We start from the raw sequence: 27398 nt of genomic DNA on the forward strand, positions 1-27398 counted from the left end.
ATTCTTGCACAAACTTTTCTATATTTTGATTTTTGGTGTAAGATTTTGTGTATAACGTACTTATTTTCTAGAAATCGATGTGAATTTAGTGTGAATACACACACATTATAAATTGCAAAATTATATATTGCTCAGATATGTTTAATAGTTCTAGTCAAAATTAACTGATACAGCTACCTAGATTTCAAAGAAGCTAACACCTAGAGATGAGTTATAACTTTTTTAGAATTGAACAAACCCGTTAAAAGTTAAATATGTTGAGCCAGTATAGGTGAAAACGATTCTCCTGGTATCTGCGAACAAAAAAGAGGGCAGGGAGAACTCACTAAAAGCTGGATAAAACACAATGGAGTTGATTCAGGAACTTCTCACACTTGGTGGAGGCATTTTACTAGAATCGTCTGATGAGGTTGATTTGTCACTAGATTTGCAGACAGCTTCATCAAACTCCTCTTCTGTGTTCATCTTTCTCTTCTTTGCTGCAGAAGATTCAGAATTATCTTTCCCAGTTTCCCCGCTTTCGCTCTTTTTCTCTTTCCCTTTCTCTGGTTGAGGTCCAAAATCCGACACAAATAATGGTGCTTCTCTTCCACTCAACCGACAGAATACTTGTTCAACAGTTTCACTTATTTCCTTCCCTATCCCATTGTTATCCAAAATAAGATCCCAAACTGATTTAGAGGCTTTCTCAAGCACTGAAGACCTACAGGAAAAATTGGGCAAGAAGAGGTTAAAAACCAAATAATGGCAACCAAAAAAACCAAAGACGATTTCATAAGGCGGGCACTTATTCTTGGCCTCCTAGTCTTAGCATTGACTCAAACCAAATGAGAACAGTGATCATCTATCTAATTGTTCAGTCAGCAAGGTCTGAGGTGTTTAAAATGGGAAAAGGCATTGACACACTGATTTCCTGCAGCTGAAAATTTGTCAATTCTCAAATGCGATGATGTAGGCGAGATTTTGTGGGAATAATTCTAGAATAAATTAAGAACAGTGGCAAGCACGTGGAGTTTTCAGCATCAGCGCATCCTAAGCAGGGTGTGCATGAGCAATGAGAATCTCCAAGTCCTGGTAAAAATATAGGAGCAGATTAAATCTGACAAACTTGGATATTGGACAAGATTCAGTTTTCTACCAAATACTCTATAAATGAACAACGTTGATTAAGATCACAGAATTTTCAAGTTCTAATTATAAAGCATCGGCATCTCCAACAACAAGCGTCTAATATCAAGATCCTAAATACCTTTGTTTAAAAACTTCCATACCAATCAAACGCTTGTTGAGATGTAACACAAGGTCAAGGGACTTCCTTCTCCTTGAAATGCCTCTTCCTATATATTAATGCACCATAAACCCAATTACATGTACTGTCAGAGATATGTCTGACCTTCAACCAAAATAGTTTATAATAACAACAACTTGACTCAATCTCAAGCTAGTTGAGGTCGGCTGAATGAATCCTCAATATCATAAATGCTCTATTTGGGTCGATAATATTTTAATACTCCGCACTTGAGGATTATCTCCGTAAAAAATAGACCTTGGACCTAACTCAATCCCAAAAGCTAGCTCATAAGGGGAGGATTGCCCAAGACCATATAAAGAGACCACGGACCACTTATCCCACCGATGTGGGACTCCAACAATCTCAACCAAAATAGTGTAAGCAAAATAAAGTACTAAAATTAATATATGGGCCACATTTACAAGTATAATAAGATTAAAAAATTCCCATAATGTATTTCAATTAAGAGAGAGGTGACTCAACCCTCTTTCACCTTTTTTCCTTAGGTAAGCTCCACATTGCATCGTGCGCTTTGATTATTTTGCTTATTTGTATTTTGTAAAGATTGATTCTAGAGTTATTCTCATGTACTCTAAAGTTCTAGTCTTGGTTTTAGTCAGTTCAACTGTTTTGACGTAAGGTTTTGGAAGATGTCCTTTGTGGAATTACAACGTTATAATGTTAGTCAATATTTTGGCTTCAATATTATATTTCTTGTGTTGGGAAATCGAATCCTTAGCTGATACAGGTGTACCAGATAGCACTAGAAATAGGAAAGACTCTGCATTTTACGGGTTGAATGGGCCTTCAGGCTTGCTGGGGGAGATAACTCGCTAAGTGACAAGTATATTCAGGAATTTTTTTTTATGGTATAACAAATATATTTAGGATTTACCGTGATGAATCATAATATATTCAAGATTTACCAAGTTCAAGTTTCAAAAAATGATTCTTCCAATTTTATTTCATGCAGTCAAAGTGAACTTCTTGAGATAATGCAGAAGCCAAACCAGAACAAATAACAAACATACTCAAGTTCTTGCCGCAATGCGTCAAAGAGCTCCCTTTTGGTCTGCTTTTCCGCACCAGGGGTGTTCAGAACCCTGCTTTGCTCAACCATCTTTATGGTGGTATTTTTGAGTTCTTCCTACATGACCAAAAAAAAAAAATGGATTATCATATTTCATATTATACTAAAAATGGGAAGCCCCATAGTTAAAAGTTGGATTACGATAATACCCTTCAAATGTTAATAGACATTTTTTACCCTTTAAACACAAATTTATTCCTACAGCAATTACTATACATGTGAGTAATAAAAAGACAAAATAGTAGTTACCCCTTTGAACACAAAAAGTTATACACGTATTAATTAGGATCAACTTAAAGTTTGATAATAATGTAAATCCATTTATATCAGGCAACGTGAATATAAAATTAGTGAATGTTTTATTACTGCCAATTAAAGGGAAAATAAATAGAAAAAACAACAAAGACTTTTAATGTGTTAAATTCAACAAATAAATAAATAAATACAGATAGTTAAACTTAAAAAAAAAAAACAGTTACATTCTCAACAAGGATGGTATGCTGTTTTGCGTTCTATGCTTTCTCCTTTTGTTTTTATTTTTGCCTTTTTTCCTTTAGTTTACTAGTATGTTTAAATACAATTTCAAATATTTGAACTCTTTTCCCCTTCCCCTATCTAATAATTATGTCTTTAATTTGGAAGAGATGTTGAACAAACAAGCCTAGACTTAAGACTTACTCTCTGTTAATCTGTTAATTAATTATGAACATACGTTATACAAGTTGCGAAGATGAGGTGATCCTCCAATGCATGAATCAGTAATTACATTTTATCCCCATTTAATTGTCTTGTGATAATTATTCTTTAATTAGGACATTCCCGTAACCGTTTCATTCCTAAACAACGAAACAGCTCTCATTTTCATTTCACATGTTGTTATATAAGGAGCATATTCCAATCTTTTTCTCTCGTAAGTAAGATTTTATCATCTCTTTTGGTATTTTCTATATATATATATATATATATATATATGTGCGCGCGCTTTTTCTTTGTTTTATTTTCTAGATAAATCACACTTTGACGTTCTCTCTGTCTCTTTTTCCGTTTTTAGTAAAAGTATTTCTCCTTCTTTAATCTTCTTCCGCGCCATTGCTTGCTCTAATGGAGCGTACAAGGTAGTATCTAATGAAATGTGAGAGGCATTATGTTATGAAACATGAACTATAGTTCGATATGGCCTGATTTGATACACGTACGTCTGCATAAATTGGGAACACAAAGATTTGTTCATTCCACATATGTGTTAGATGAGCTTTCTTTTCATATACTATATCACAAATCTTTAATTTGTATCTAATAACATCGAACTAGATCTCATATTCTTGTACCTAATAGCATCGAAATATATCTCATTACACGCCTTACATAGCTAACTAAATATAGTATTTCGCTCTTTGCAGGTTCAAACAATATCTTACTGCGTGCATATTTTACAAATATTTGTGTCATTCTAAAAATTTGTACTTATTGAACTGGGATAGTTTGTACCCATTGACACGGGATGCACGTGCGCAAAAACTAGTCAGTGTAATGACAACAAGGGGCTGATGAATGTTCAGGCAATGCGTATACCCCCACATAGAGAGAAAAACCTTTTTCGATATACATATTTTACTAATTCTGCAATCATATTACAAAAGAGTTACGGGACCCATAGTACTCAGCGCTCATTGACTTAAAATCTTAGATAAGCATTCGTAGCAAAACCCATGTTTGAATAAAAAGTAATTTTGGGGGGTTTGGGTGGTTTTTTTTTTTGGGGGGGGGGGGGGGGGGGAGGAGAAAGCAAAACATACATTAGCTTTGAGCTGAGTAATGATTTTCAACCTCATGGAATCAATTGTTCCATCGTTCATCAATGTCCCCATTACATCTTCTGGCGTTATGACAGACGAAGAAGATGTTGATGATTCCATCGTTAATCTCCTGTTCAGTTATCCAGAATCAGCTAAGTACACACAATGACACTAACAGAAAAAAATTAAACTAAATAAGAAAAAAACTTTGTACGAAGAAATAGCATGTGACTGAGATTAGATTGATAAACAGAGAGATCGGAGAAGAATTTGTCTTTGTGCCTTCTTTATTGCAACATCAGGATTATTAATCAGCTGTTTGTTCACTAAATCCTTGGAGAAAGATGAGAAGTTTCCCCCTCAGATGTCTTGTATTTTTCTGTTACCTCACCTAGCAGTTGAGCCCGGCTTCTACTCCCCTGTCCGTCGCAGTCAGTCCTCCTGCTTTCACGCTTATAGGCAGGCAGCTTGCCGTTGGGACCAGAGTTATTAAATATAAATACATAAATGTTTTAATTTACTCAGCAATTTAGAAGGATTATCTAGTTCAATTTGAAATAGGATATTTGAAGTTGAATAATTAACCTTAACCAGAATTTTATAGAAATTATGATCATCAGAAGCTTTTTAATTTTTGCAATAGTAGCGCCCAACAACACCAATGTTTAAACTTTCTTAAAGCCAAACATAAAAACTCAACTAACACCGCCAAACATAAAAACTCAACTAACACCTATCTTTTACTAGATGAAATGAAGAACACAAATGACCTTAACAGGAATATGTCCTTGACAGGTTTTGGATTCTTAAATAAGCTCCTAATCAAGCTAAAGTGGATTTTCAGCAATGAGGAGTCCAAAAGAGCAAGCAGAAACCATCCATTATTGCATCACTTTTGGACAGATGTTTATTTCTACACCCAAATTAGGACTTTTATGAATGTAAAAACAAAACCAAACAGATCCCTTAAGTCAAGTTCACCTTATTATCCTGGTACAACACACCTTTGAATTTTATAGAAGAGAGGAGTAGCTTCTTAGACATCCACTTCAAACAGACAAGACAATAAAAACAAGTAATCACAGAATACATCAGGTTCTAATAACTCAGTAGTTCACACTCAAGTTGTTTCTTACTAATCCTTGATAAAAATAATGGTAGGACAGCCCTCTAAGATGGACGAAACAGAGTTTAGAACGAACAGCCAAATTAGTCACGCCTTCGAACTACCTGATTCTTTTTTAACCTTTTAAATACTGAAAACAGCGAAATACAGATTATAACAAATGCAAAAGAGAGAATTAAATGACATAGTCATATTCATATTGGGAATGAAATAAAGAAAGACGAAACTGACCTTCTCCTGAGGGCGAATCGTAGTCGAGTCTTTTAGTACTCCGGTAGTAGCCTAAAATCCCAAAATTCGTAGAGAAATCAATCTGAATGAAGAACCTATTGCTAATAGTGAGCGAGGGGGATTTTATCGCACTTCAAAACTTTTAGGAGGTCTTTATACATTAAGCGGTTCGGATAGTTAGGCGGGTTTTGGGCTTTTGGAGAGAAATGGGCAATTCGCAGAATTGCCCTTCTTTTGGGGTGGTCTTTAAATTTTGCCCTTCATATTTGAAATCTTTAAATTTTGCCCTTCGCTAAATCCCATAGGTTTAGTGTTCGAACCCCCACATGTCAAAATTTTAAAAAAAATTCGCAAGGCAAAGTTTAAATTTCGCTATGCCCCATCAAGCATACGGTTGTGAAGGAATTAAAGTTATGCGGACCTAAGATACTTATGCCTTATGGGCGGACTTGACATAAGTATGCCGGTTCCCGCATAACTTTGATAATTCCTTCATAAGTTTATGCCGGATCCCGCATAAAAGTTTGCCCATTAAAAGTATGCCCATCCGCATAAACTTGTTAAGGATTTACCAAACTTATGCCGACGGGGGCATACTTATGCCTTATGGGCAAACTTTGCCTTGAAGCATATATATGTATTTTTTCAAGCATATATACCAAAGTTACATGGAAAAGTATTATGTTACAACCAAATGTCCATCCCATACAAATTCACACTTTGGTCTGCAATACAAGGTAGATTAAATCGTTGATAGACTTCGTAAATATTTTCCCATCTTCTGCGGACCCAAGAAATATTTTCCCATCTTTATTTTGAATGCTCCATCACAAAAGGATTGTGGTACGATTGTTGGTATGGGTAGTACACTAGAAGAATAAAGGGGTCGGCAAGATGAAATCACACGGATCTCACACATTGCTAGACACAAATCAAAGCCACTCGCTCCATTACTTGCTGCATTTTTGGTATGCTAGTGGCATTGGTTTCGAGAGAGAAAGGAACCTACTCGCATTTCAAAATACTCGGTTTCTTCCGATAGACTCTGGCAGAGAGAGATTGCACAACATATTCACATCCAAGGCAGAACAATTTCAAATGGCAGAGAGCTCTTCGCTATGAATTGCTATCCCTAGCTAAGTGTAGTTGATTAAAGCGGCGTTGTTTTTTTAATGTAATAGTTGCTCCTAGTTTGACTTATACAAGTTAGTGAGTAGGAATTTTACCATGCGATTGAAGGTCACTTAACTTTGTGTCAGACAAGTTTTTTGGATGGAATAAAATAGACTTTCAACCAAAAAAAAAGTTTGCCTTATAAGGCAAAGTTTAAATTTTATATGCCCCCTCCAGCAGACTTTTAGTTATGTTTAACTAAAAGTCTGCCGGAGGGGGCAGACTTTGCCTTGAGGGGCAGACTTTTAGTTATGCCGGATCCGGCATAACTTTAACTTTTTCTTAAAGATTGTATCGGATCCGCATACACTCCCCTAGTCCCGCCTTGCGAAATTATTTTTTTATTTTATGCTTGAGCGGGGGTTCGAACCCAATTTCATGTATTCGCTCATCTTTCCAAGCAAAGGGCAAAATTTAAAGACCACAAATATGAAGGGCAAAATTTAAAGACCACAAATTTGAGTGGCAAAATTTAAAGACCACCCCAAACGAAGGGCAATCCGTGCAAAAAAATGGAGAGAAATTGGGATAAAGTTGGGCCTCTACTGAGGTCTCAAATGGCAAAAAGTTGCGCGGATTCCCTTCAAATGGTTTGGTCTTTAATTCTGGGAAAACATCACTAATTGCCCGTTCATGCCCCTTCCCAAACTATTTTCGCTTCTGCTCCGCCCGGTCCAAACTAGTTACCCGACATTCCCTCCTCGCCCAAACCCCTTCCTCTATGATATCATCGCAGTATATTTATATATCATAATGGTATCATGAAGGACTAAGAGAAAGACTGAAGCGGTTGTCCATGATACCGTCTCAGTATATTTATATACCACAATGATACCATGGTCCTGAGGAGTATCTCATTGAAGACTGAAGCAGTCCTCAGTGATACCATCACATTATATGTATATAAGACGATGGTATCATAGAGGTTTTTATCGAGAAAAGTGTGTTATTTTTAATAAATGAACATGATCATTTATAATTAATACCGTCTCAGTATATTTATATATCATGATAATATCATGGGGGACTAAGAGAAGGGCTGAAGCATCTTCGATGATGCCATCTCAATTTATTTATATATCATGTTGGTATCATAATTAGGAGGCATCTCGAGTAAATACTTTTGATTTTTTCTGGGGGTACGAAAGTAATGGGGGTATGGGCGGGTAATTATTTTGATTTGAGGGGGCATGCGTGATCTTTCCCCTTTAATTTTTGCCCCTCAAATCAGTGGTCTTTAATTTTTGCCCCTACTTCTCATTTAATGAAAATTTGTGGGCGAAAGTACCTTTATTCGTTGGTCAATGAAACCAGAGATTCGGGTTCGAACCTCCGCAGAGATAAAAAAAAAAAATCGCAAGACAGAATTTCGTAGTAAATTATGCCTATTCGGGCAAATGTTATGTCTTAAGGCCTAACTTCTTCTACAGAACTATGCTAGACAAAGGTAAAGTTGTGACTTAACGCATAACTTCTATATAGAAACTATGTCTTAAGGCATAACTTATATAGTATATAGAAACTATGCCTCGAGGCATAGTTCCGTAGGATGACTTAATTTCTACAAAACTATGTCTAAAGGCACAACTTTACCCCAAATAGGCACAGTTTGCTATGAAACCTTGTTCTTAAGATTTTTTTTTACTCTGCTGGGTTTCTCACTTCTGCCCGAATAAGCACAATTTGCTACAAAATTCTGCCTTATGGTTTTTTTATACTCTGCTAGGGTTTGAACCTAGAATCTCAGTGGTATTTTCGGCCACTTAAAGTGTTGAAGAGCAAAAATTAAAGACCAGTAATTGAGGGCCAACAATTAAAGACCACCTCTGAAATATAGGGCATTTGTGTGAATGACCCCTAAATAGGAAGAAACTGTATGGTTTGTCCTTTATAATGGGCTAGTCTTTAATTATGCCCTTCAAATGGGCTCGTACTTAATTTTGGAATTTTTACATGCTGGAGCTAACTATAAGAGGTATTTAAGTATAATAACTACATGTTAAATTAATCACAACCCGTAGCTATACTGTGTATTTAATTTACCGCTCATAGATATATTGTATGTACCCTTCTCCTAAATACAATGTACTCTCTCTCTCTCTCTCTCTCTCTCTCTCTCTCTCTCTCTCTCTCTCTCTCTCTCTCTCTCTCTCTCATCACCTCTTTTTCTTACTCTGTTTCACTATTAATGATCGGCTGGAGTTGATGTATTTGCTGGCGGTGGTAGCTAGAGACGATGGCCAGAGATAGGGTTTCATTTACCATTATCGAGTGGTTTTCAGTGACATCAAGGGCAAAAATTCTACATGTAATCAATAAATATGCTTCTGAATCCTATTACTCTGTTAGAAATAGGAAAATACGCTCCCATAATTCTAAAATTCAACACTAGCATAAACACCACGCCCCCATTGAAAAAGAAGTCCCAAACAACAATGTTTTTCTCTGAGAAGACCTAGATGACGATATATTTGAGTGTATTCGTCGATCTGACTGTATTTGCTCAATTTCCAGAGGAACTTTTACATCTCTGGCCATAATCCATGGCTTCTTCTCCTTCCTGTATCTCAGATCTGAGTGTATTTTTATTTCTTGGATCTCCAGATCTGAGTGCATTTGAGTGTATTAGTCATTTTTTTAGTGTAAATACTTAAGTGTATTCGTCGATCTGCGTGTATTTGCTCAATTTTCAGAGAAATTTTACATTTCTGGACGGAATTCGTGGCTTCTTCTCCTTCCTGCATCTCAGATCTAAATGTATTTTATTTCTTGTATCTCCAGATATGAGTGTATCTGAGTGTATTCGTCATTTTTTTAGTATAAATATAAGGTATATGTATTTGTCGAGTGTATGTGTTTTTTGAATGATCTATACACATTTGTATTTGACTAACTGTGTATTTGGATAGGCCTGAATACATGCAGAATTGTGTATTTAAATACACTTAAATACACCGAAATAGCTATAACATAGCTACAAAAAGTAAGTAAGAAAAAAGTAGCTACGGTTGGTTAGAAACCTAGAAGTTATAGCTATTTATGCAAGTTATCCTTTAATTTCTGTTCTTCAAAATAGAACTTATGCTTTGCTTTTAAGAGTGTGGGCATAACTTGTGGGCTATTATGATGCAAAAATATAAACTTATGTCTCGCGAAAATATTATTTGCCTTGAAGGGTAAAAATTAAAGACCAGCACAAAATAGGGACAAAGTGCGAATGATCCCTCGAGTCGAAATAAACTTTTCGGCCCAGATATTGATAGGATGGCCCAAATGCTAGACTTTTGGATTTTTGAAAGTAATTTTTACTTGGCATAACTTACTATGTTACATATTTATGGAACATAACTATACTTTTTAATTATTAAGTTTAGTAGCTATAATATTATATTTTTACAACTTATAGCCTGTCCACTTTTTTAACCACTCCCCTCATCCCTATTTTTTAGCTACACACGTTCTCTCTCTTCCATTTTCCTAAATTTACTTTTCTAACTCCCAATCTCCCCTAATTTCGTGCTTTTCAAATCGCCATCGATTTGGTTCACTTCCTTTTTTTACTCGTATTAACTACTCATTAATTTCAACCTTTAGAGTCCCAATTCAACTCTATTACCTAAAATATGTAAGATTTTCTTTTATTTTTTGCCTAAAACATAGAAGACTCAAACACTCATCCCATCATCATCATCACCATTCCGGGGCGATGTTGTGCCAAAGGATGTGAATGCCGCTCGTGGCTACCATCAAGACTAAGCGCACCATCCAATTTGTTGACCGGTGCCCTACGGATTCAGTGTGGTATCAACTATCGCCCACCAACTCGTTGTTCGGAGGTGATCTTGCCAAGGTGCAAAGTGGCCGTATGTATGATTTATTTGTTGGGTTGTATTTTCCTTTTGGTGTTCGTTGCCGCATTTTAGGTGTATCCTTTTTGCTATTTTGTATTTCAATGGTGTCTTCTGTGTTGAAATATGACTTCTGCTGCTATGAAAGTCAATGGTTGAACTTGTTTGTGCCGAAACCTTCTGTTGATGAGCAAGATGATGGAGAAGTATTTTTTCTTATTAATGACCCTATTTTTCACTTCACGAGATATGTATTTTACTTGCATTTTAAGTATATTATTACCATATTTTCTGATGAACTTCAATTAATTTTTCGTTTTTTCAATTCAACAGATCTATATTTTGCATGCATTTTAAGTATATTTTTCTCGTATTTTTTATTATTTCAATTAGTTTTTGTGTTTTTAATTGTGTGTTATATATTTTTTTTTACCTAATTTGTTACTTGCATTTTAAGTATTTTTTTACCGTATTTTCTGATGAACTTCAGTTAATTTTTCATTTTTTCAATTCAACGATCCGTATTTTGCGTACATTTTAAGTATATTTTTGTCGTATTTTTTATTATTTCAATTAGTTTGTGTTTTTAATTGTCTCGTTATATATTTTTTCTCGCCTAATTTGTTACTTGTAAATTTATGCGATTTTGAATTTGTGTTTACTTTTTATCAAAGTATATTTTGTAGTATATATTCAAGTTGTATTTTTACAAAGACAAATACACATTGTTGTAGTGACAACCACAAGTGCATTTGACATTGATATATTTGCATTATATTTATAGTATATTTTAAGTATATCTTGAATGAGTTTTTATTTATTGTGGTTAATTTGTTATGTTGTTATTTTTTCATGTTTTGTTAATGCAAAGTTTCAGTATATCTTGACGCATTCCAGCTGAAATTGATGCAAAGTTTCTCCATATGAGATACGACGCAAATCGACAAGGCAACCCTGAATGCATTTATTGATAACGAGCAACCACCAATACCCTGTCAAGGCTACCGTTGATTATGATGCGTTGATTTTAGTAGATGTTCGTGAGTAGATTTGTAGACGTAACGCTTTATGTTTTAAGTTGTTTTTTTTTTCTCCAACTTTTTTTTGATGTATAACATCACTATTGCGTCATTATTTTTATGAAGATTTTAGAAGAAGTTTTATGTATTTTGGTAATGATCCCGTTTGTTGTATAGTCTAATCATAGATTTGAATTCTCTTTTTATTACATTTATATTTTTCATGTACAGTTACTGCTAAAAAATTATAAAGTGCATTTCAATATCAAATTTGTATTTCCTACATGTTTTCACTATATTTTATTGATGAACCAGGAAGAGTTCTATGCATTTTCTCTATATATTCATGGTACACTTGAATTCATTATTTAACCATAAAATTCATTTTTCTGTACAATATACTTCAAAAATTAAAGAACAATTTTAATACTCCTAAAAATACACACAAAATACAAGTGAAATATATTGTAAATATATTCATTACAATTCAAATCTTACGGATAAATTAGAATACACTAAAAAATACAATCATAATACAGATAAAATACAGTGAATCAAAAGCCACCCTTAGGGATTAAAATTTTTTTATGGAGTCAAGTTTTCCCATCTTATTAAAGTTACTAAATAATATTCAATATCAGCTTATTGCACTCAATAACTAATATTTTTTGTAACGAACATTTTGATTTTTAATAATGTAATTTCATTGAATATTTTTAATAACGAACACAAAACCGATGGTCATAGCATCGGAGATAATCTCAACTTGTCACTATGCAATTGGTTGATGAACAAATCAAGCTTTGCGTGATTTATGAAACATTAAAAGATTTTTTTTTTTTTTAGTTATATTTCAGAAAAAATATGAAGAGAGTTATTGAATTCAAATTTTATGTGAATGATTAGATGTTGAATGAGATATGTGATTAGATATGAAAGAGAATGAGATGCGTGATTTATGGGACATTAAAAACGTATTTACGGTTAGTTTGCAAAAGATTTTTTTCCTTAAATAGAGGCATTATTTGCTCAACAGTTCCGTGTATTTAGTCTGTATTTTGGCTATATTTATGCGACGCGTCCAGGACCTAAATATAGGAAGAATCAGCTACGAATTGTAAATAATGAACTTGTAGTTATAGCTTGTTAGAAGCAGCTAAAAAGTAGCTATTTAAGAAAATTTTACTTTTTGAAATGGTTTAGAATCATTTTTTTTGTGCGTAGTGGCCTTCAAATGAACTGGTCTTTAATTTTTGTCCCACAAATTGTTGGACTTTAATTTTTTTCCTTCGCCTAAAACTCCTAAGTTCCGAATTCAAACCTCCGCTCAATTAAAAATTTTAAAAAATTTCGTCAGGTAGAACTTGGATTCACAAGGCAGAGTTTTGCCGGCAAAACTCTGCCTTAACGTAGAATTTTAAGGCAGAATTCTGCCTGCAGGCCTAACTTTGACCCCAATAGCCTAAGTTTGCTATAAAACTCTGCCTTGTGATTTATCTTTCTTTTACTGAGTCGGGGTTCAAAACCCAAATCTCATGGTATTAGGAGAAGGACAAAAATTAAAGACCGCCAATTTGAGGGCCAAAAATTAAAAATCACCCCAAAATAAGGGCATTCTTGCGAATTGCTCGTTTAGAATTAATCCGAATTTTCCCATTCTCTTTCCGCTAAATTGAATTAATTCGTCCTAATTAATTTCTAGGAATGTATACATATATAAATTAAATAATGTATACGTATTTAGTTTAAAGAAAGAGTGATTTTGTATTTCAGAGAATAGAGTAATAATATGAGAAAATCATTAAATTATTAAAAGTAAAAATACCAATATTGATATTGGAGTATCAAAATAGTTTTGGCTGTTTATATATAAAGTATAATATAATGTCAGTAATTTAATTAAAATTAAGGAGATACTATTTCAAAATTAATTATGAGATTTAGAGTTTAAAATAGACCAATCATTTAGATAAATTATTCAGGACTATGAAGCACAATGAAATTAATTAAAGAAAAAGGAGAGTCAAATATAGTGTCAAACAATTACTCCTACATATATTGTTCTTGTTTCTTCCTAATTATTGTATTCTAAATTTTAGAAAATCCCCCCCCCCCCCCCGAATAGGACATGCTTGCCTCTTTCATTCTAAGAAGCACATCTGAATCTGGATCTCTTATTTCTGTTTCAGCGGATGAAGAAATAGTATCGATTTTAAATGTTCAATCACAACAGGATATTATAATTTTTATTCACACAATTCATAATTTGTGTTGATAATTATCTTTATAATGATTACTCTCATTTTTTTCACATAGGGACAATCCTTCTCCATTGGTGCGAAAATATCACTTTCAAATGAGTCTGGAGCCAAAATGGGTTGTTTTTTGAGCTAATAGCCCAAAATAGAATGCATTTTTTTAATACCAAAATTGGTATTTCGTTGGTTATCCAACGAAATACCCATCACTACTGTTCCGGTTCGGTTGCATTTCGCTACACTTGTAGCGAAATGTAACAAATAATATATATATATATATATTTTTTTGTATTTCGTTGGTAGTTCAACGAAATAGGATATTTTTTTTTTTTGTATTTCGTTTATAAAAAAACGAAATAATTTTTTTTATTTCGTTTATATAAAAACGAAATAGGAAAATATATATATATATATATATATTTTTTTTTGGTATTTCGTTGGACTACCAACGAAATAGGATAATTTTTTTTTTTGTTTGTATTTCGTTTATAAAAAAACGAAATAAATATTTTTTTTTATTTCGTTTATAAAAAAACGAAATAAATATTTTTTTTATTTCGTTTATATAAAAACGAAATAGGAAAACATAATTTTTTTTTTTTTTGTATGTCATTTATATAAAAACGAAATAGGAAAATACATACATACATATGTATATATATATATATATTTTTTTTTTTTTTTTTTGTATTTCATTCATATACCAATGAAATAGGAAAAAACACTTAGTGTTTGCAACCAACACTTAGTTTTTTCCATACTTTGACCAACGATTAGCCGTGTGTCAAGACTCCGAAACGTCAATATTTTATATAGAACCTGATATTTTTTTCTGCGTACTATAATGTAGGCTCAATACATTAAGGATACGTAAACGTTCGGATCATCGTTTTAGGGGTTGAAAAGGTACCCGAAGTAAGTTTTGTTTGGAAACTTTAGGGTGTTTTATTTTTTAAGATTTTGATTTAAGCGTATTATTTTTTAATCAAGACATAACTTTATTTTGAATATAAATCTAATTCTAAAAAATATAAGGTGAAAAACTAGTTGTAAAGTGGTCAAACTTTAGATGGTCATAACTTTGCGCTCGGATATCCGTTTTACGCGTTTTTTTTTTAACTTGCGTATTTTTTCGAGATCTATGCGGACAAACGGCCGCAAGGCGGTTTGGCCGAGCCGATTTTTAAAAAAACACCTTTTATCCCATTCAATTTCAATTTTCCCCCAAATTAGCCTGAAATTTTCAGTTTTATTTACTTATAAGATGATGATATGCAATAAATTTCAATGTAAAAATCCCGGGGTAATGTAGCTGTGAATGTCAATTTCACTTCTGCGGTTTCAATTTTTGAAAATAAAGCTGACTAATTTTCTCGACATATAAAGTTGACTAAAACATTATTTTCCTATTTCGTTTTTATATAAATGAAATATATAATTTTTTTTTTTTTATCCTATTTCATTGGTATATGAATGAAATACAAAAAAAAAAAACATTTTATCCTATTTCGTTCATATACCAACAAAATACAAAAAAAAAAAAAATAAATTATATTTTCCTATTTCGTTTTTATATAAACGAAATAAAAAAAATATTTTTTTCGTTTTTTTATAAACGAAATACAAAAAAAAAAAAAGAATTATCCTATTTCGTTGGTAGTCCAACGAAATACAAAAAAAAAAAATTATATTTTCCTATTTCGTTTTTATATAAATGAAATAAAAAAAAAATTATTTCGTTTTTTTATAAACGAAATACAATTTTTTTAATATTTTTTTTATCCTATTTCGTTGAACTACCAACGAAATACAAAAAAAAAAAAAAAATTATTTGTTACATTTCGCTACAAGTGTAGCGAAATGCAACCGGACCGGAACAGTAGTGATGGGTATTTCGTTGGATAACCAACGAAATACCCATTTTGGTATAAAAAAAAATGCATTCTATTTTGGGCTATTAGCTCAAAAAACAACCCATTTTGACTCCGGACTCACTTTCAAATAAACCAAAAAATTACTATGGATTAGTATGTCCAAACTGTGGACAAGAAGGGAGAAGTCCAATAAAAAAATACAGTGTATGAATTGTAATGAACACAATATGTTGATTCCCAGAGAGTTTTTGATCTAATTTTATAAGCATATTCAACGCAATGTCTATCAGAATCTTTCTCTTCTTATAATTTTTTTTTTTTTTTTTTTTAAATATACACTACTACAAGTGTCAACTTAATGTGAATCTTCCAGAGATGTTTGTGGCTCAATAATTGATATAATTATAAGCAAAGAAGGGAAGAGATTTACGAGCAGGCTTCAAGCTAATGTAAACATTCTAACTAAATAATTTACACATGTTTACTTTACGATTGAACTTGCAATTAGTATTATTTTCGACAAACTTAAAGAATTAAAATTGCTTTAATTATTTTTTAAAGACTATTGTAAACTGACTATATAAAATAAGGGACTATGCTTAAATTATTTTTTAAGGACTATTTTAAACTTATTTATATACTAAAATAAGGGACTTATCTTTTATCATTTTGCATTTTGTCTCGTGGTTTTTTTCATAGACAAACTTTCCCAATTCCTCCTAATCCCTTCAATTTCTCAGTTCTTTATAATTCCTCTCCCTTTGCGATCAACTTTGCTTTCAATTTCTCATATATCTCAATGTCTTGGACCCACTCTTAATGTACCCCCTTCTTCCAAAATCTTGGCCCAAAAGGGGACCAAAAAAAAAAAAAGGAGAAAAGAAAAACTTATTATACCCCAATTTCTGTTTCAAATTTTGGCGCTAGCTAGTATAGTTCTCTCCGTGTGTGTGTGTGTGTATATATAGTGGTGTAGGCGAGTGAGGTGTGAGTCCACACCAACACTTCCCCAATCTCTACTTTCCTCTTAAGCCATTTCCCACAAACTCAAAATGATGAGCAAGAACTGGACTATGATGGCGGTTTCTTCATTCTTGGTTGCTTGCATTGTGACGAAAATGATGGCCCAAGCAGATATTGTTCCAGGAAGTGCCTCTCAATTTCGTATTGCTCTCAGATATGGTTATTATGATGAAAAATGTGAGGATCTTGAGAGCATTGTGTGGAAAAAGATGAAGAGTATTGTCCACCTGCAACACAATGCCCCTGCCCAACTCTTACGCCTTATGTTCCATGATTGTTTCATTGAGGTACGAAATATTCATTTTCTTATACTCTTCTCATTTGTTAAAGTTTATGATTCTTGATATGTGCATCATCTTGAGTCATTTCACATCATAGCGTAGTCTATTCATTTGAAAATAGAGGGTTTTGTGGGTTTAAGGCTTTGTAAATCATGCATACAAGTACGCTTTTATGCAATTTTTGTGTTCATCTCATTTTTCTCATCGCTCTATACACATATTTATCTGTTCATGAATACATTGTGCGCCCACCTATATGCAATTTTTTCTTTTGAAGATTTAGTTAATCACGATTGTATCACCGAGCTTTTAGGTTTTGTTTTTCTTCTCTTTTGGGGATTAGCGTAAGCGAGGAACTTAGAGCCCTATGAAGGTCAAGAAAAGGATTTAAGACCTTCAATGAAACAGAGAGGGGATTAAAGAGGCTTGTAGTCGTGTTAATGGTGTATGTCAGGGTTCCCTTCCACATGTTTTGGTCTCACTTTGATAATTGTTGATTAATTTTCTTTGTTGATTAATTTTCTTACTACCAAGAACGATAACTACTGATCTATTTTTGTCTTTCCTGCTGTTATTTTATGCAGTTCTTAGCCTTTTTTTTGGGTTCTACAATCTCTATTGCGTGTAACCCCAATGAACACAGAATAGTTCTAAGTACTTCCAGCCTTTTGTCACTTTATTCCTCTGTTACACGTTCTGTATTTCTCTCATAACACTGTAGACATTTATTTAATAATGCCTTATGATTTTTGTTATGTTGCGTTGTGTAAACTTTTCGTGCCTTGTCTAAGTTTTCTGTGTCAAGGGTCCTTAACTGCTCCAATTGGATCAGTTCCTATCATCCCTTCCTAATTTCAGAATTTTAATGAGTTCAAATTATTCTCTCTATGTTGATTTATCTGTGGTTGTCCATGTAGATGTGTATTGGCAATACTTTTTTGGATTTTGTATTTCTTCATATTTGGCATTGATTCCTGATGCGCGCATGTTGCACTTGCATTTCTTTGACTTCTTGTGGATGTTTTTTGTTTATAATTAGCCGTGTGATCTTGAACATCATGCCATTGTGATTCTTCGTATGTTGCCATGTGCCTTGTGTTCTTTGTTTGACTCAGATGGAGGTTTTAACTGATCCAATTTTCTCAGCTTTGAGTTTGGGGAAACAGATAAACACATGTATTGTTAAATTCACTAGTTTTAGCAGCATCACATCTCTCTCTCTGCTTGTTGATTTTCGTATATTTTTATGTATATTTACCTGTAGTTATATCCCTCTGTGTATCGTATCCACACCCTTTTTCCCACTTTTTCTTTGGTAATAGAAAGAGGATGGGATGACATTACATCTGAAAAAGTAGGGGTGAGCCTTTAGAGTCATAAGGAAGTCAAGAAATGATATTAAGCTAAGAAGTAGCTCAGAGCTGATTGTGAAAACAGTTAACCAGACAATGGTTCATTTTTTTTTTCCTTGATAAGATAGATTTTCCAGACAATGAATTATCTGTTCTATTGATTTTCAGGGTTGTGATGCATCTATTCTGCTAGCTGACAGTAATCAGAATGGGACTGTTGAACGTGAGGCTATACCGAACAGGACGCTGAAAGGCTTCAATTTCATTGACACCATAAAGGATGAAATTGAGGAGGCATGCCCTGGGGTTGTCTCTTGTTCTGATGTCCTTGTCCTTGCAACAAGAGATGGCATTGTTCTGGTATGAATTTGGCCATATCCTTTGTTTCTTATAGTTCAGCACCTTAAGTTTCTTTTGATGATTTCTTTATTCTTACTCTTAGTACGTACTTTTCTATTTTACATGGATTTGTTTTGTTTTCCCTATTCAGCAATTCAAGGAGCAATTCAGAGAATACAGTCTGTAACTCATGCGCTAGCATGTGTATCATCTTTCTTAAAATAGTTTACTTAAACGATCTTATAGTGCATATTTAGATATTTAGTACATAGCAGAACATTTTACACCTTCCAGTGGTATCATATGTTAACAACACAGTTCTGAAGATATAGGGATATTCATAAACAGTGCATTATGGGATCTTCTAGCTTTTTCGAACCAAATTAGCTTTTTATCATCAAGTATGTTTAATACTCTGCCTTTCCTCTCACGTGCCGCTTTCCTACATTTTAGGCTGGTGGACCATATTATCCTGTGCTTACGGGCAGAAGGGACAGTAAGGAGTCATTCTTTGATAAGGCCATGGCTGAAATTCCACGACCAAATGGGAATATCAGTGAAACTCTTAGGCTGTTTTCGCTCAGAGGATTTGATGAGAGAGAAACAGTGGCACTCCTTGGTAATCTTTCTAATCCCACTACTTTAATCTTCATATACTGCCCCTCTTTCTGGATTATACATATTTTAAAATTTCTACTCTTTTTCATCACCTGAAGGAGGACATAACATTGGGAGGATTGGTTGTGAATTCATTCGGCCAAGGCTCAGTAATTTCTTGGGCACAGGTTTACCTGATCCAACAATTCCTACTGACTTTCTTGAAGAGTTGAAGCAGAAGTGTCCACACGATAACAACACCATCAATAATATGTTCCTCGAACATACAGCTAGAGGTCTGAGTGAGTCTGCTATGTCCTACTCCCAGGGACTGTCAGTGTCAGCATTTTCCTCAATTGCAGCTTCATTTGATAACCACTATTACAAGACTTTGATGAGAGGAAGAGGGCTGCTGTTTGCTGATCAACAGTTGATGGCTAATGAAAAGACGGCTGCGGTGGTGGAGGATTATTCTTTTGACGACGGGACTATATTTAGGACAGAGTTTGCTCATGCCATGGCTAAGATGTCAAATATTGGTGTTCTTACTGGATCCAAAGGAGATGTTCGGCACAGTTGCTCCCATCTTAATTCTGATCAATGAGAACTACTGAGACTTGTTTCATTGACTTTTCCTAGTGTGGCCAGATTTAGGGAAAACTGGGATGGCATATAGTGAACTGTTTCTTTGAATGCTAATGATCTAGTTACAATTACTGACTTAACAAACTTTCTCATGCTCAGCTTGCGTCTTTTGTATGTACAACTATGTGTGTCAATATGATTTCCTGTTTTTGATTGGCATGAGCCAGACGGCAATAGGGTGTGGCCGAATGCGGAATTCGGAATTGCCTTATGCCGCATTAAGGTACGTACTATTATACTTGTATCATCTTTCTGCAAGAAAAAAGGGTTTAAATCAAGAAGAAACTCAAAAATTTATCAAGATTTCTGTTAAATTCCCGGAAGCATTGCTGAGCATGTATCACCTTCATCGGTCAGTGGAAAAGATAATCATAGTATGTGACTTTCCCTGATGTAATTCCAATGCAAACATACATGCAGGAAAATTGAACTGGTTCGTACACCCTAAAATCATGCATGTTGCAAATATAAAAAGAGAGGGAAGGTTCAGTTCTTGAAGATAGCAATTAACATCATGCATACACAAGGGAATCATATACAGTAGGATTATAAACACGAAACTATAACATAAAAGAAAAAAGAGGTTATCCAAGATTTCGTCTCTTTAATTTCTTCAATTAAGTGCCCCCGAAACTTGCCCAATCTTGTTGGTCGAAGAAACATAAAACTATAATAACTCGTTCTTGAGTGGATCAAGGTATCAAAGAAGTGATTTCCAATAACTTTAAATTACATGAAACTACATAGTCATGATAGAGCACATAGCATGAGCAAATTTTGTTTTGCAAACTTGTTACTTTGTTCTAGCAGTAGTAGATCGGTAGATCCAATAGACGCAATGTTCATTCATGGACTGAAATCATATCTGAGAGCCACGGGATTGTAGACGGATGAAGTTGTTCATGTCTCAATCCCGTATGGCCCTCAGATATAGTTTCAATCAATGAAGTTGTTCATATCTCGCTTGTGGCTTCTTTGTTTTATCTAGCTAATCAATATACCTATATGTTTCTTGTGCCACCTTATTTATAATAGTAAATAGCCTACTTTAATTAGGAATTGGAAAACCTATTCCTATATGGATTTGGATACAAATCCTATTTAGACGTGAATTAAGGAAACTAGCAAATACCAAAACCTAAACAATTTTGGTTTGCTATTTCACTTTAAATTAGTCTTTGATTACATAATCTTCTTCTGTCTAAAGAAATAAATTGAAAATTTCAACCACTTTTGGTAAAAAAAGAAAAAATCGACCTCATGTGGTCGAAATTTCCATTTTTTTTTTTGGTAAATTTTCTTTAGGATTTTAATCACATGGGGTCGATTTTTTAATGAAAAATATAATTTTGATCGCATGAGGTCGAAATTATTTTTTGTACAAATAATAAATGAAAAAGAATCATTTTACACAAAAGTAAATTATATAATTATAAAATAAGTAATTAAAAAAAAAAAAATCAAATTTTGACGGCCTGAGGTCGAAATAATTAAGTCAAATTTGTTCGAATCTGACTTAATTTTTCCGACATATACAGTCGAAAAAGTTCAATAAAAAATACACCTACCCTCTCTAAACTCTATGTCCCCCAAAATTCCCACCACCGTATCTCTGTTGCAACTCAAAGAAATCTGATAGAACAGTAAAGAGAATAGGAGAAAGCTAAAACTAGAAAGAGAATAAGAAGCACGAAGTAATCTTTCTTAAAGTTGCTCAAATCAAAATTGCAACAATCTCCGGCCACCCACTACCACCGGAATTCTCCAAGTAGGCGACGCTGTCCAGTTAAATCACCGGAGCAGCCACCAGCCACCGCCGACTGAATAGTGAGCTAGGTTTTTGGTTTTCAATCTCATTTTATCATTATTAGTTGCATTACTTTGTATAGTTGTAGTTTAATTAGTAGATTTGTTAACTTTGTTGATTGTTCAAAGTTTGTTTTAGGGTTTAGAATGTTAACTTTATTTTAGGGTTTTGAATTGAAATTTAATGTTGTTGTTGTAGTATTCAAATTGAAATTCCAAATAATTTGGTTTAAAGATAGCATTTGTGTTTATAGATTGCATTTGCACTTGACTGTATTACATATTAATGTTGGAAAGATGCTATGAACAATTGTCATTCTGTATAATAGTTCAATTTGTATCCTGCTAATGGTTCTTTCCAAAGGGTTGACACTAGGCTTTCAGTAGATGATTGTATTGGAAATTGTAGTGCTATTGCAATCTTGAACAACTGAAATAAGTAAGTGGATTGTTGAGTTGAGATCAGTAAGAACTAAAACTTTGAGCAATGTATGTGAGGCTGGATTTTTTTTTTTTTTTTTTAAATTAAACATATTGTATATATTGAGTTGAGATCAGTGGGTTTTTGATTTTTTCTTTCAGTAGATGATTCCTTCGATTCCTCATTTCCTTTTCCTTCTTTGTAGTTTTCATGAACTTGTAAGCAGTAAACATGAGAATTGACATGTAACATTTAGTTAACTCTGAATATTGACGATACAATCTTTTAATCCTTATTGGAAGTTACATGGCAAGTGGGAATAACCAGATAAAAGTTACTATTTGATTTGCTATTTTACTTTGTTAGTGGCCTCAGAAGTTTGGTCCCAGGATTAAATAGTTTATAGACAAACATTTTTAAATTACACTTCCGTTCATACATATGCTATATGTTTTTCTTTCATGCTAATAGGTGGTAACTGGTAATGAGTATATAAGTGGTTTTAGTAACTTATGTTATTAGATTTTGTTTCCTGAAAAGCATGTTATGAAGCACCTTCTTGTCTCTGCCAAAGTATTTAGTTAGATTAGGACTTAGTCTTACGCTTGAAGACTCAAAATGTTCCGCACACAGCGTATTAATTCAAGTACTAGCTGCCTCTCCTGATGCTAATTGTTATTTTCGTTTGGTCTTTTGTATGCATGAACCGAGCCTACATGGACTCAGTTATTAATATGACTGCTTTGAGATTAAAATTAATCCTTTGGCCAGCTTTGATTGTTGCTCATTTGGAGAATATGTGACTGATAGATGTTAACACTATTTTCTGCATTTAAGTGTTGTTAACAGTTCTTGGAAAATCATTTTACCAAGTATCCTTTTAATTGCATGTTTTCTTGAACCCCAAAGGTACTTTAGTTTTCAGTAGAAATGCTCTTTTTTTTCTGCAGATTAATGTGACTACTCTCATTTTTTGTGACATATCTTTATGAAAACTGAGAGTGCTTTAGCATATTCCTCTGTTTTCTTGTTTTGGTGTTTTATTCTTTCGAATTATTGGAGCGCTTTTTAACTCTGATGGTTGTTTCAGGATTCATTAAGTACAGTAGTTACAGTTCAAAAAATGTTGCGAGCCTATCAGATTAATAAGCCTGAAGTACTTCGGCTCCTTTTCTCCATTCTTCTCAATAAATTCCCTGTTGTAAATTTTTTTGAACAGTGTTCATGCTGTCTCCTTTGATATCAAGTATAATAAATCTGCTTCAAATCCAAACAGCCTATTTTTGCTTGTTCTAGTGCATCTTTAAGTAATAGATTTGACAAGGAGATCTCATAGCTCTATGTAATCTATGTGTTTCCTTAACATTAAGCTGAAGGATTCAATTATTTTCATCCTTTCATAGTATAATGACTCAAATTGTTAGAAGCTGTAGCCTCTAATTTGGCAATCTAGGCTGAAAGTTCTGATAAAAATACTCATCGTTTTCTTCTCGTCAATGTGTGCTAACAGGTATCTCTCAGAGTTGCTTGCGGAACGCCACAAATTGGGCCCATTTGTGCCTGTGTCCCGGGGATGCTTGTAGGTCTTAGCACACCTACCCCGTAGACGACGTAGGTCACAGGCCAACGTAGATCATAATCTTGTGGATGAGGATAGTGAGGAGATCGGATCATGTCTCTAACACCCAGCGTTGACTTTTTGGATTCTAATTCTGCTATGTTTTCTTGGATAGGTATATGATATTTAAGTGTTTGAATGTAGTTTTAATTCGAATTAGAAGTACTTTGAAGGTAAATTTGATTGTAGAATGTAGTTTATGGTTGTTTAAGTTTATGATGTTTAAGTGTTTGAATATAGTTGTAATTTGAATTAGAAGTACTTTAAATTGAAATTTGAGGTTGAATTTGATTGTAGAATGTTGTATGTTATGATTGAAGAAGTACTTTGATGAATTGGATGTGTTGATGAATTGCATTGTTGATTTGGTTGATGAATGAGATTGGCATGTGGGCTGCTGTAAAAGCTGGAATTTTTTTTTTCCAGATTTTCAATCTCAGGAGGTCGAAAATCAACGCAGATTGATAATTTTCGACCTTGTGAGGTCGAAATTGTGCCCAGAAATTAGAATTTCGACCGCATGAGGTCCGAAAATTGGGCAACATTTTGAATTTCGACCTCATGAGGTCAAAATCTGGCAACAATATTGCTAAATTTTGAACTCATGCGGTCGAAATTTTGAAAATAAATTTTGTTTTGTTTTATTTTATTTTATTTTATATTCTTTCATATTTCGACCACAAGAGGTCGAAAAATTTAAATAATATTTATATAAAAATAATATTTTTGACCGCGTGCGGTGGAATTTTTTTATTAATATTTAAATAAAAATAACATTTTCGACCTCACGTGGTCGAAAACTTTATTTTCGTAATTTAGGTAGAAAACTTTTTTTGACTGCGTGAGGTCGAAAAAAATTTCAACCTAGCTGTTAGCGCCTGTGCCTTGAGGTCGAAATTGTTAGCGATCGCCTTGAGGTCGAAATTTTGATCGAAAATTGGCCTTTTTCGACTGCGTGAGGTCTAAAATTTTAGTCGAAATTCACTGTTTTTTCAGTAGTGATAATGCAGTTGGTTTCGTTGTCTTTTCGAACCATCGCATTCGTAGATTAAGCAATTTATTAAGTTCCTTAAGTTTGTTAGTATCTCCGTTCAAAACAGTAAACAAAATATACGAAATAATCTGAAAATAAAAATTTAAACAATTAATCGAGCCACAGAATTCATTGTGTGTCCTTAAGGAACTTAACCCTCTCAAGTGCCCGAGGTATAGGATTATTTCCTCCCAAGATAGAACGGGTATACCTGTTATTGGAGTAACAGTACCTCAAACACCAATCACTTTATCGAACTCAACAAACAGAGCAAATCACACGACTCTACAGTATTTTTATTTTTGAAAAAACAATGCAGAAAATAGGGGAGAAATTTTAGAATTTTCAATCTCTAAAATCCGATGGAAATGGTAAGTATTTATGGCCAACAAAGTAAAAGAGAGTGAAAAGGTGTCATGGAAAAGGTGCAATGGTCCATTTCTCATTCACACCCATTCATAAAACCCTCCACAAAATATTGGTGTTCTTGCTGGTTCCAAAGGAGAAGTTCGGCACGGTTGCTCCCATCTCAATTTTGATCAATGAGTAGACTAGTTAATTCATGACTTCTCCTAGTGTCAGATTTAGGGAAAACTTGGATGGCACACAGTGAATTATTCCTTTGGATGCTACTCAGAGGCGAATTTAGGTATCAAATTTGGATCACGTGAACACATGGTCACTCAACTAAACTCGATATATTATGTGTATAATTCTAAAATATATCTAATATTAACTAAAGGAACATATAATCAAATTAGGCCGATTAGAGCACTGGTTTGGGGTTGTGTTTATTTCCTCAGGGTCTTGGGATCAAACCCTAGCTCTTGCATATTTTATGTTTTTTTTTTTCTCTAAAGCAACCTTTTTAGCTTTCTTTTTTATATTATTGTAAATCTTTTTTTTTCTATAATTCTAATTACCCAAAAGTAAAAAACGTGTTTCTTTTTTTTTTTTATTACATCTAATGACCCCCCCCCCCCCCCCCCCCTTTATTTCTAATTACCCAAGTCCCAAAAGGCAAAAAAAAAAAAAAAAAAAGACCCATAAGCGCTAAGCTGCGAACCACAGGCAAAAGAAATAAAAAAACCTCATAGCTAATGGTGAACTATGATTTACCAAAGTTTTTCATTCTTGCAACTTTTTTTTTTTTGGTAAATAAATGATTTTATTTAAACCAAAGTGAACAGTACAAACTAACCAGGGCTGACCACCTGATTCTCTAACTTCTAAATACAGAGAAAACCATGACACCTACTTCTATGAATTCTGCATACTACTAGTAGGATCAAGGTACAGACTCAAGAGGGACATATAGAAAAAACAGTACAAGCAAAGCTAATACAATAGATAACCTAAACACAGTTAACTAGCAGCAACAGTGGACTCCGAGGCAGCAGCACATCATGGAATAGAATTGAGTTGAGCTAGTGTGGACAGCCAGTGTTTCATTCTTGCAACTTTTGTACGTATAAATATGCGTGTCAATGTGATATCCTGATTTTCATTGGCATGAGCCAGACGGCAATAAGGCGTGGCAGAATTAGTATTATGTATTATCTTATATCGTCGTGCTGCAAGAAATAGGGTTTAAATCAAGAAGAAACTCAAAGAATTTATCAAGATTTCTGTTAAATTTCTGGAAGTATTACTTCATCACCCTTATCGATTGTGGAAATATAATCATAGCATGTGTAAAAATCCTTTCTTTTCCCTGGAGTAGTAATTCCAATGCAAAAATCATGTTTTTTGATCTAAAATCATGCCCCAAATAATTGGAAAAAAGAAGGGGAATGTTCAAATCTTGAAGATACCTGTTAACATCAGGCATGCATAAACAAGGGAATCATACTCAGAAGGATTATAAACACGAACTATAAACATCAAAAAATTAAAGAGAGATTATATATCCAATATGTCGTTTCGTTAATTTCTTCAAGTACCCCCGAAACTTGCCAAATCTTGTTGGTCGAAGAAACATGAAACTATAATAACCCGTTATTGAGAGGATCAAGGTATTAAAGAAGTGGTTTCCAATAACTTTAAATTACATGAAACTACATAGAGTCACAGAGTACATAGCATGAGCAAACTTTGTTTTGCAAACAAGAGAGTAAAAAGTCATACCTGTTACTTTGTTCTAGCAGTAGTAGATCAATAGACGTAATGTTCATTCATGGACTGAAATCATATCTGAGAGCCACGGGATTGTAGATGGATGAAGTTGTTCATGTCTCAATCCCGTATGGCCCTCAGATATAGTTTCAATCAATAAAGTTGTTCATATTTCGCTTGTGACTTCTTTGTTTTGTCTAGCTAAGCAAGTACCTATATGTTTCTTGTGGCACCCCTATTTATTATAGTACAAAATCTACTTTAATTAGGAATTGAAAAACCTATTCCTATATGGATTTGGCTACAAATCCTATTTAGCATGAATTAAGGAAACTAGCAAATACCAAAACTTAAACAATTTTGGTTTGCTACTCCAACTTTAAGTTAGTCTTGAATATTTCACAATTTTTTCTTGCAGAAATAAGAAACATAAAAGATTGTAAAAATCTTCAATTTTAAAAT

At 33.6% G+C, this 27398-nt stretch overlaps 2 protein-coding genes and 1 long non-coding RNA gene across 5 annotated transcripts; 2 read left to right on the plus strand and 1 right to left on the minus strand.

Moving 5' to 3' along the window:
• Window positions 1-207: 207 nt before the first annotated feature.
• On the minus strand, window positions 208-5552 carry LOC132046634 (uncharacterized). 3 transcript variants are annotated; one of them, XM_059437324.1, is made up of 4 exons: window positions 5535-5552; window positions 4178-4304; window positions 2323-2438; window positions 208-703 (listed from the first exon to the last, which is right to left on the minus strand). In XM_059437324.1, the coding sequence occupies exons 2-4, from the start codon at window positions 4295-4297 to the stop codon at window positions 358-360; spliced, it is 582 nt and encodes a 193-aa protein (XP_059293307.1). In that variant the 5' UTR covers window positions 4298-4304; window positions 5535-5552; the 3' UTR covers window positions 208-357. The 3 variants fall into 3 exon arrangements, with proteins under 3 accessions (XP_059293307.1, XP_059293306.1, XP_059293308.1); XM_059437323.1 differs by having other exon boundaries at window positions 4178-4307; XM_059437325.1 differs by lacking the exon at window positions 5535-5552 and adding an exon at window positions 4569-4816 and having other exon boundaries at window positions 4178-4307.
• A 10951-nt stretch (window positions 5553-16503) lies between these two features.
• LOC132048292 (putative Peroxidase 48) lies at window positions 16504-20189 on the plus strand. The gene is made up of 4 exons (XM_059439199.1): window positions 16504-17016; window positions 18531-18722; window positions 19155-19320; window positions 19418-20189. Exons 1-4 carry the CDS (start codon window positions 16759-16761, stop codon window positions 19900-19902), a joined length of 1101 nt encoding a protein of 366 aa, XP_059295182.1. The 5' UTR covers window positions 16504-16758; the 3' UTR covers window positions 19903-20189.
• A 1547-nt stretch (window positions 20190-21736) lies between these two features.
• Window positions 21737-24129, plus strand: LOC132048293 (uncharacterized). Its single transcript, XR_009412940.1, has 2 exons — window positions 21737-21779; window positions 23681-24129. It is a non-coding gene; the product is annotated as an uncharacterized LOC132048293 (long non-coding RNA).
• Window positions 24130-27398: the final 3269 nt, after the last annotated feature.

Source organism: Lycium ferocissimum, chromosome 2 (assembly GCF_029784015.1).
Source record: "Lycium ferocissimum isolate CSIRO_LF1 chromosome 2, AGI_CSIRO_Lferr_CH_V1, whole genome shotgun sequence".
Classification (NCBI taxonomy): domain Eukaryota; kingdom Viridiplantae; phylum Streptophyta; class Magnoliopsida; order Solanales; family Solanaceae; genus Lycium; species Lycium ferocissimum.

Coding starts and splice junctions, on each gene's coding strand:
- LOC132046634 (XM_059437324.1), bottom strand. CDS start 4,297: ATGGAATCATCAACATCTTCTTCGTCTGTCATAACGCCAGAAGATGTA. Junction 2,439..4,177: donor TTACTCAGCTCAAAGCTAAT/GTATGTTTTGCT, acceptor TTGGTCATGTAG/GAAGAACTCAAAAATACCAC. Junction 704..2,322: donor GCATTGCGGCAAGAACTTGA/GTATGTTTGTTA, acceptor TTTTTCCTGTAG/GTCTTCAGTGCTTGAGAAAG.
- LOC132048292 (XM_059439199.1), top strand. CDS start 16,759: ATGATGAGCAAGAACTGGACTATGATGGCGGTTTCTTCATTCTTGGTT. Junction 17,017..18,530: donor TCCATGATTGTTTCATTGAG/GTACGAAATATT, acceptor ATTGATTTTCAG/GGTTGTGATGCATCTATTCT. Junction 18,723..19,154: donor CAAGAGATGGCATTGTTCTG/GTATGAATTTGG, acceptor CCTACATTTTAG/GCTGGTGGACCATATTATCC.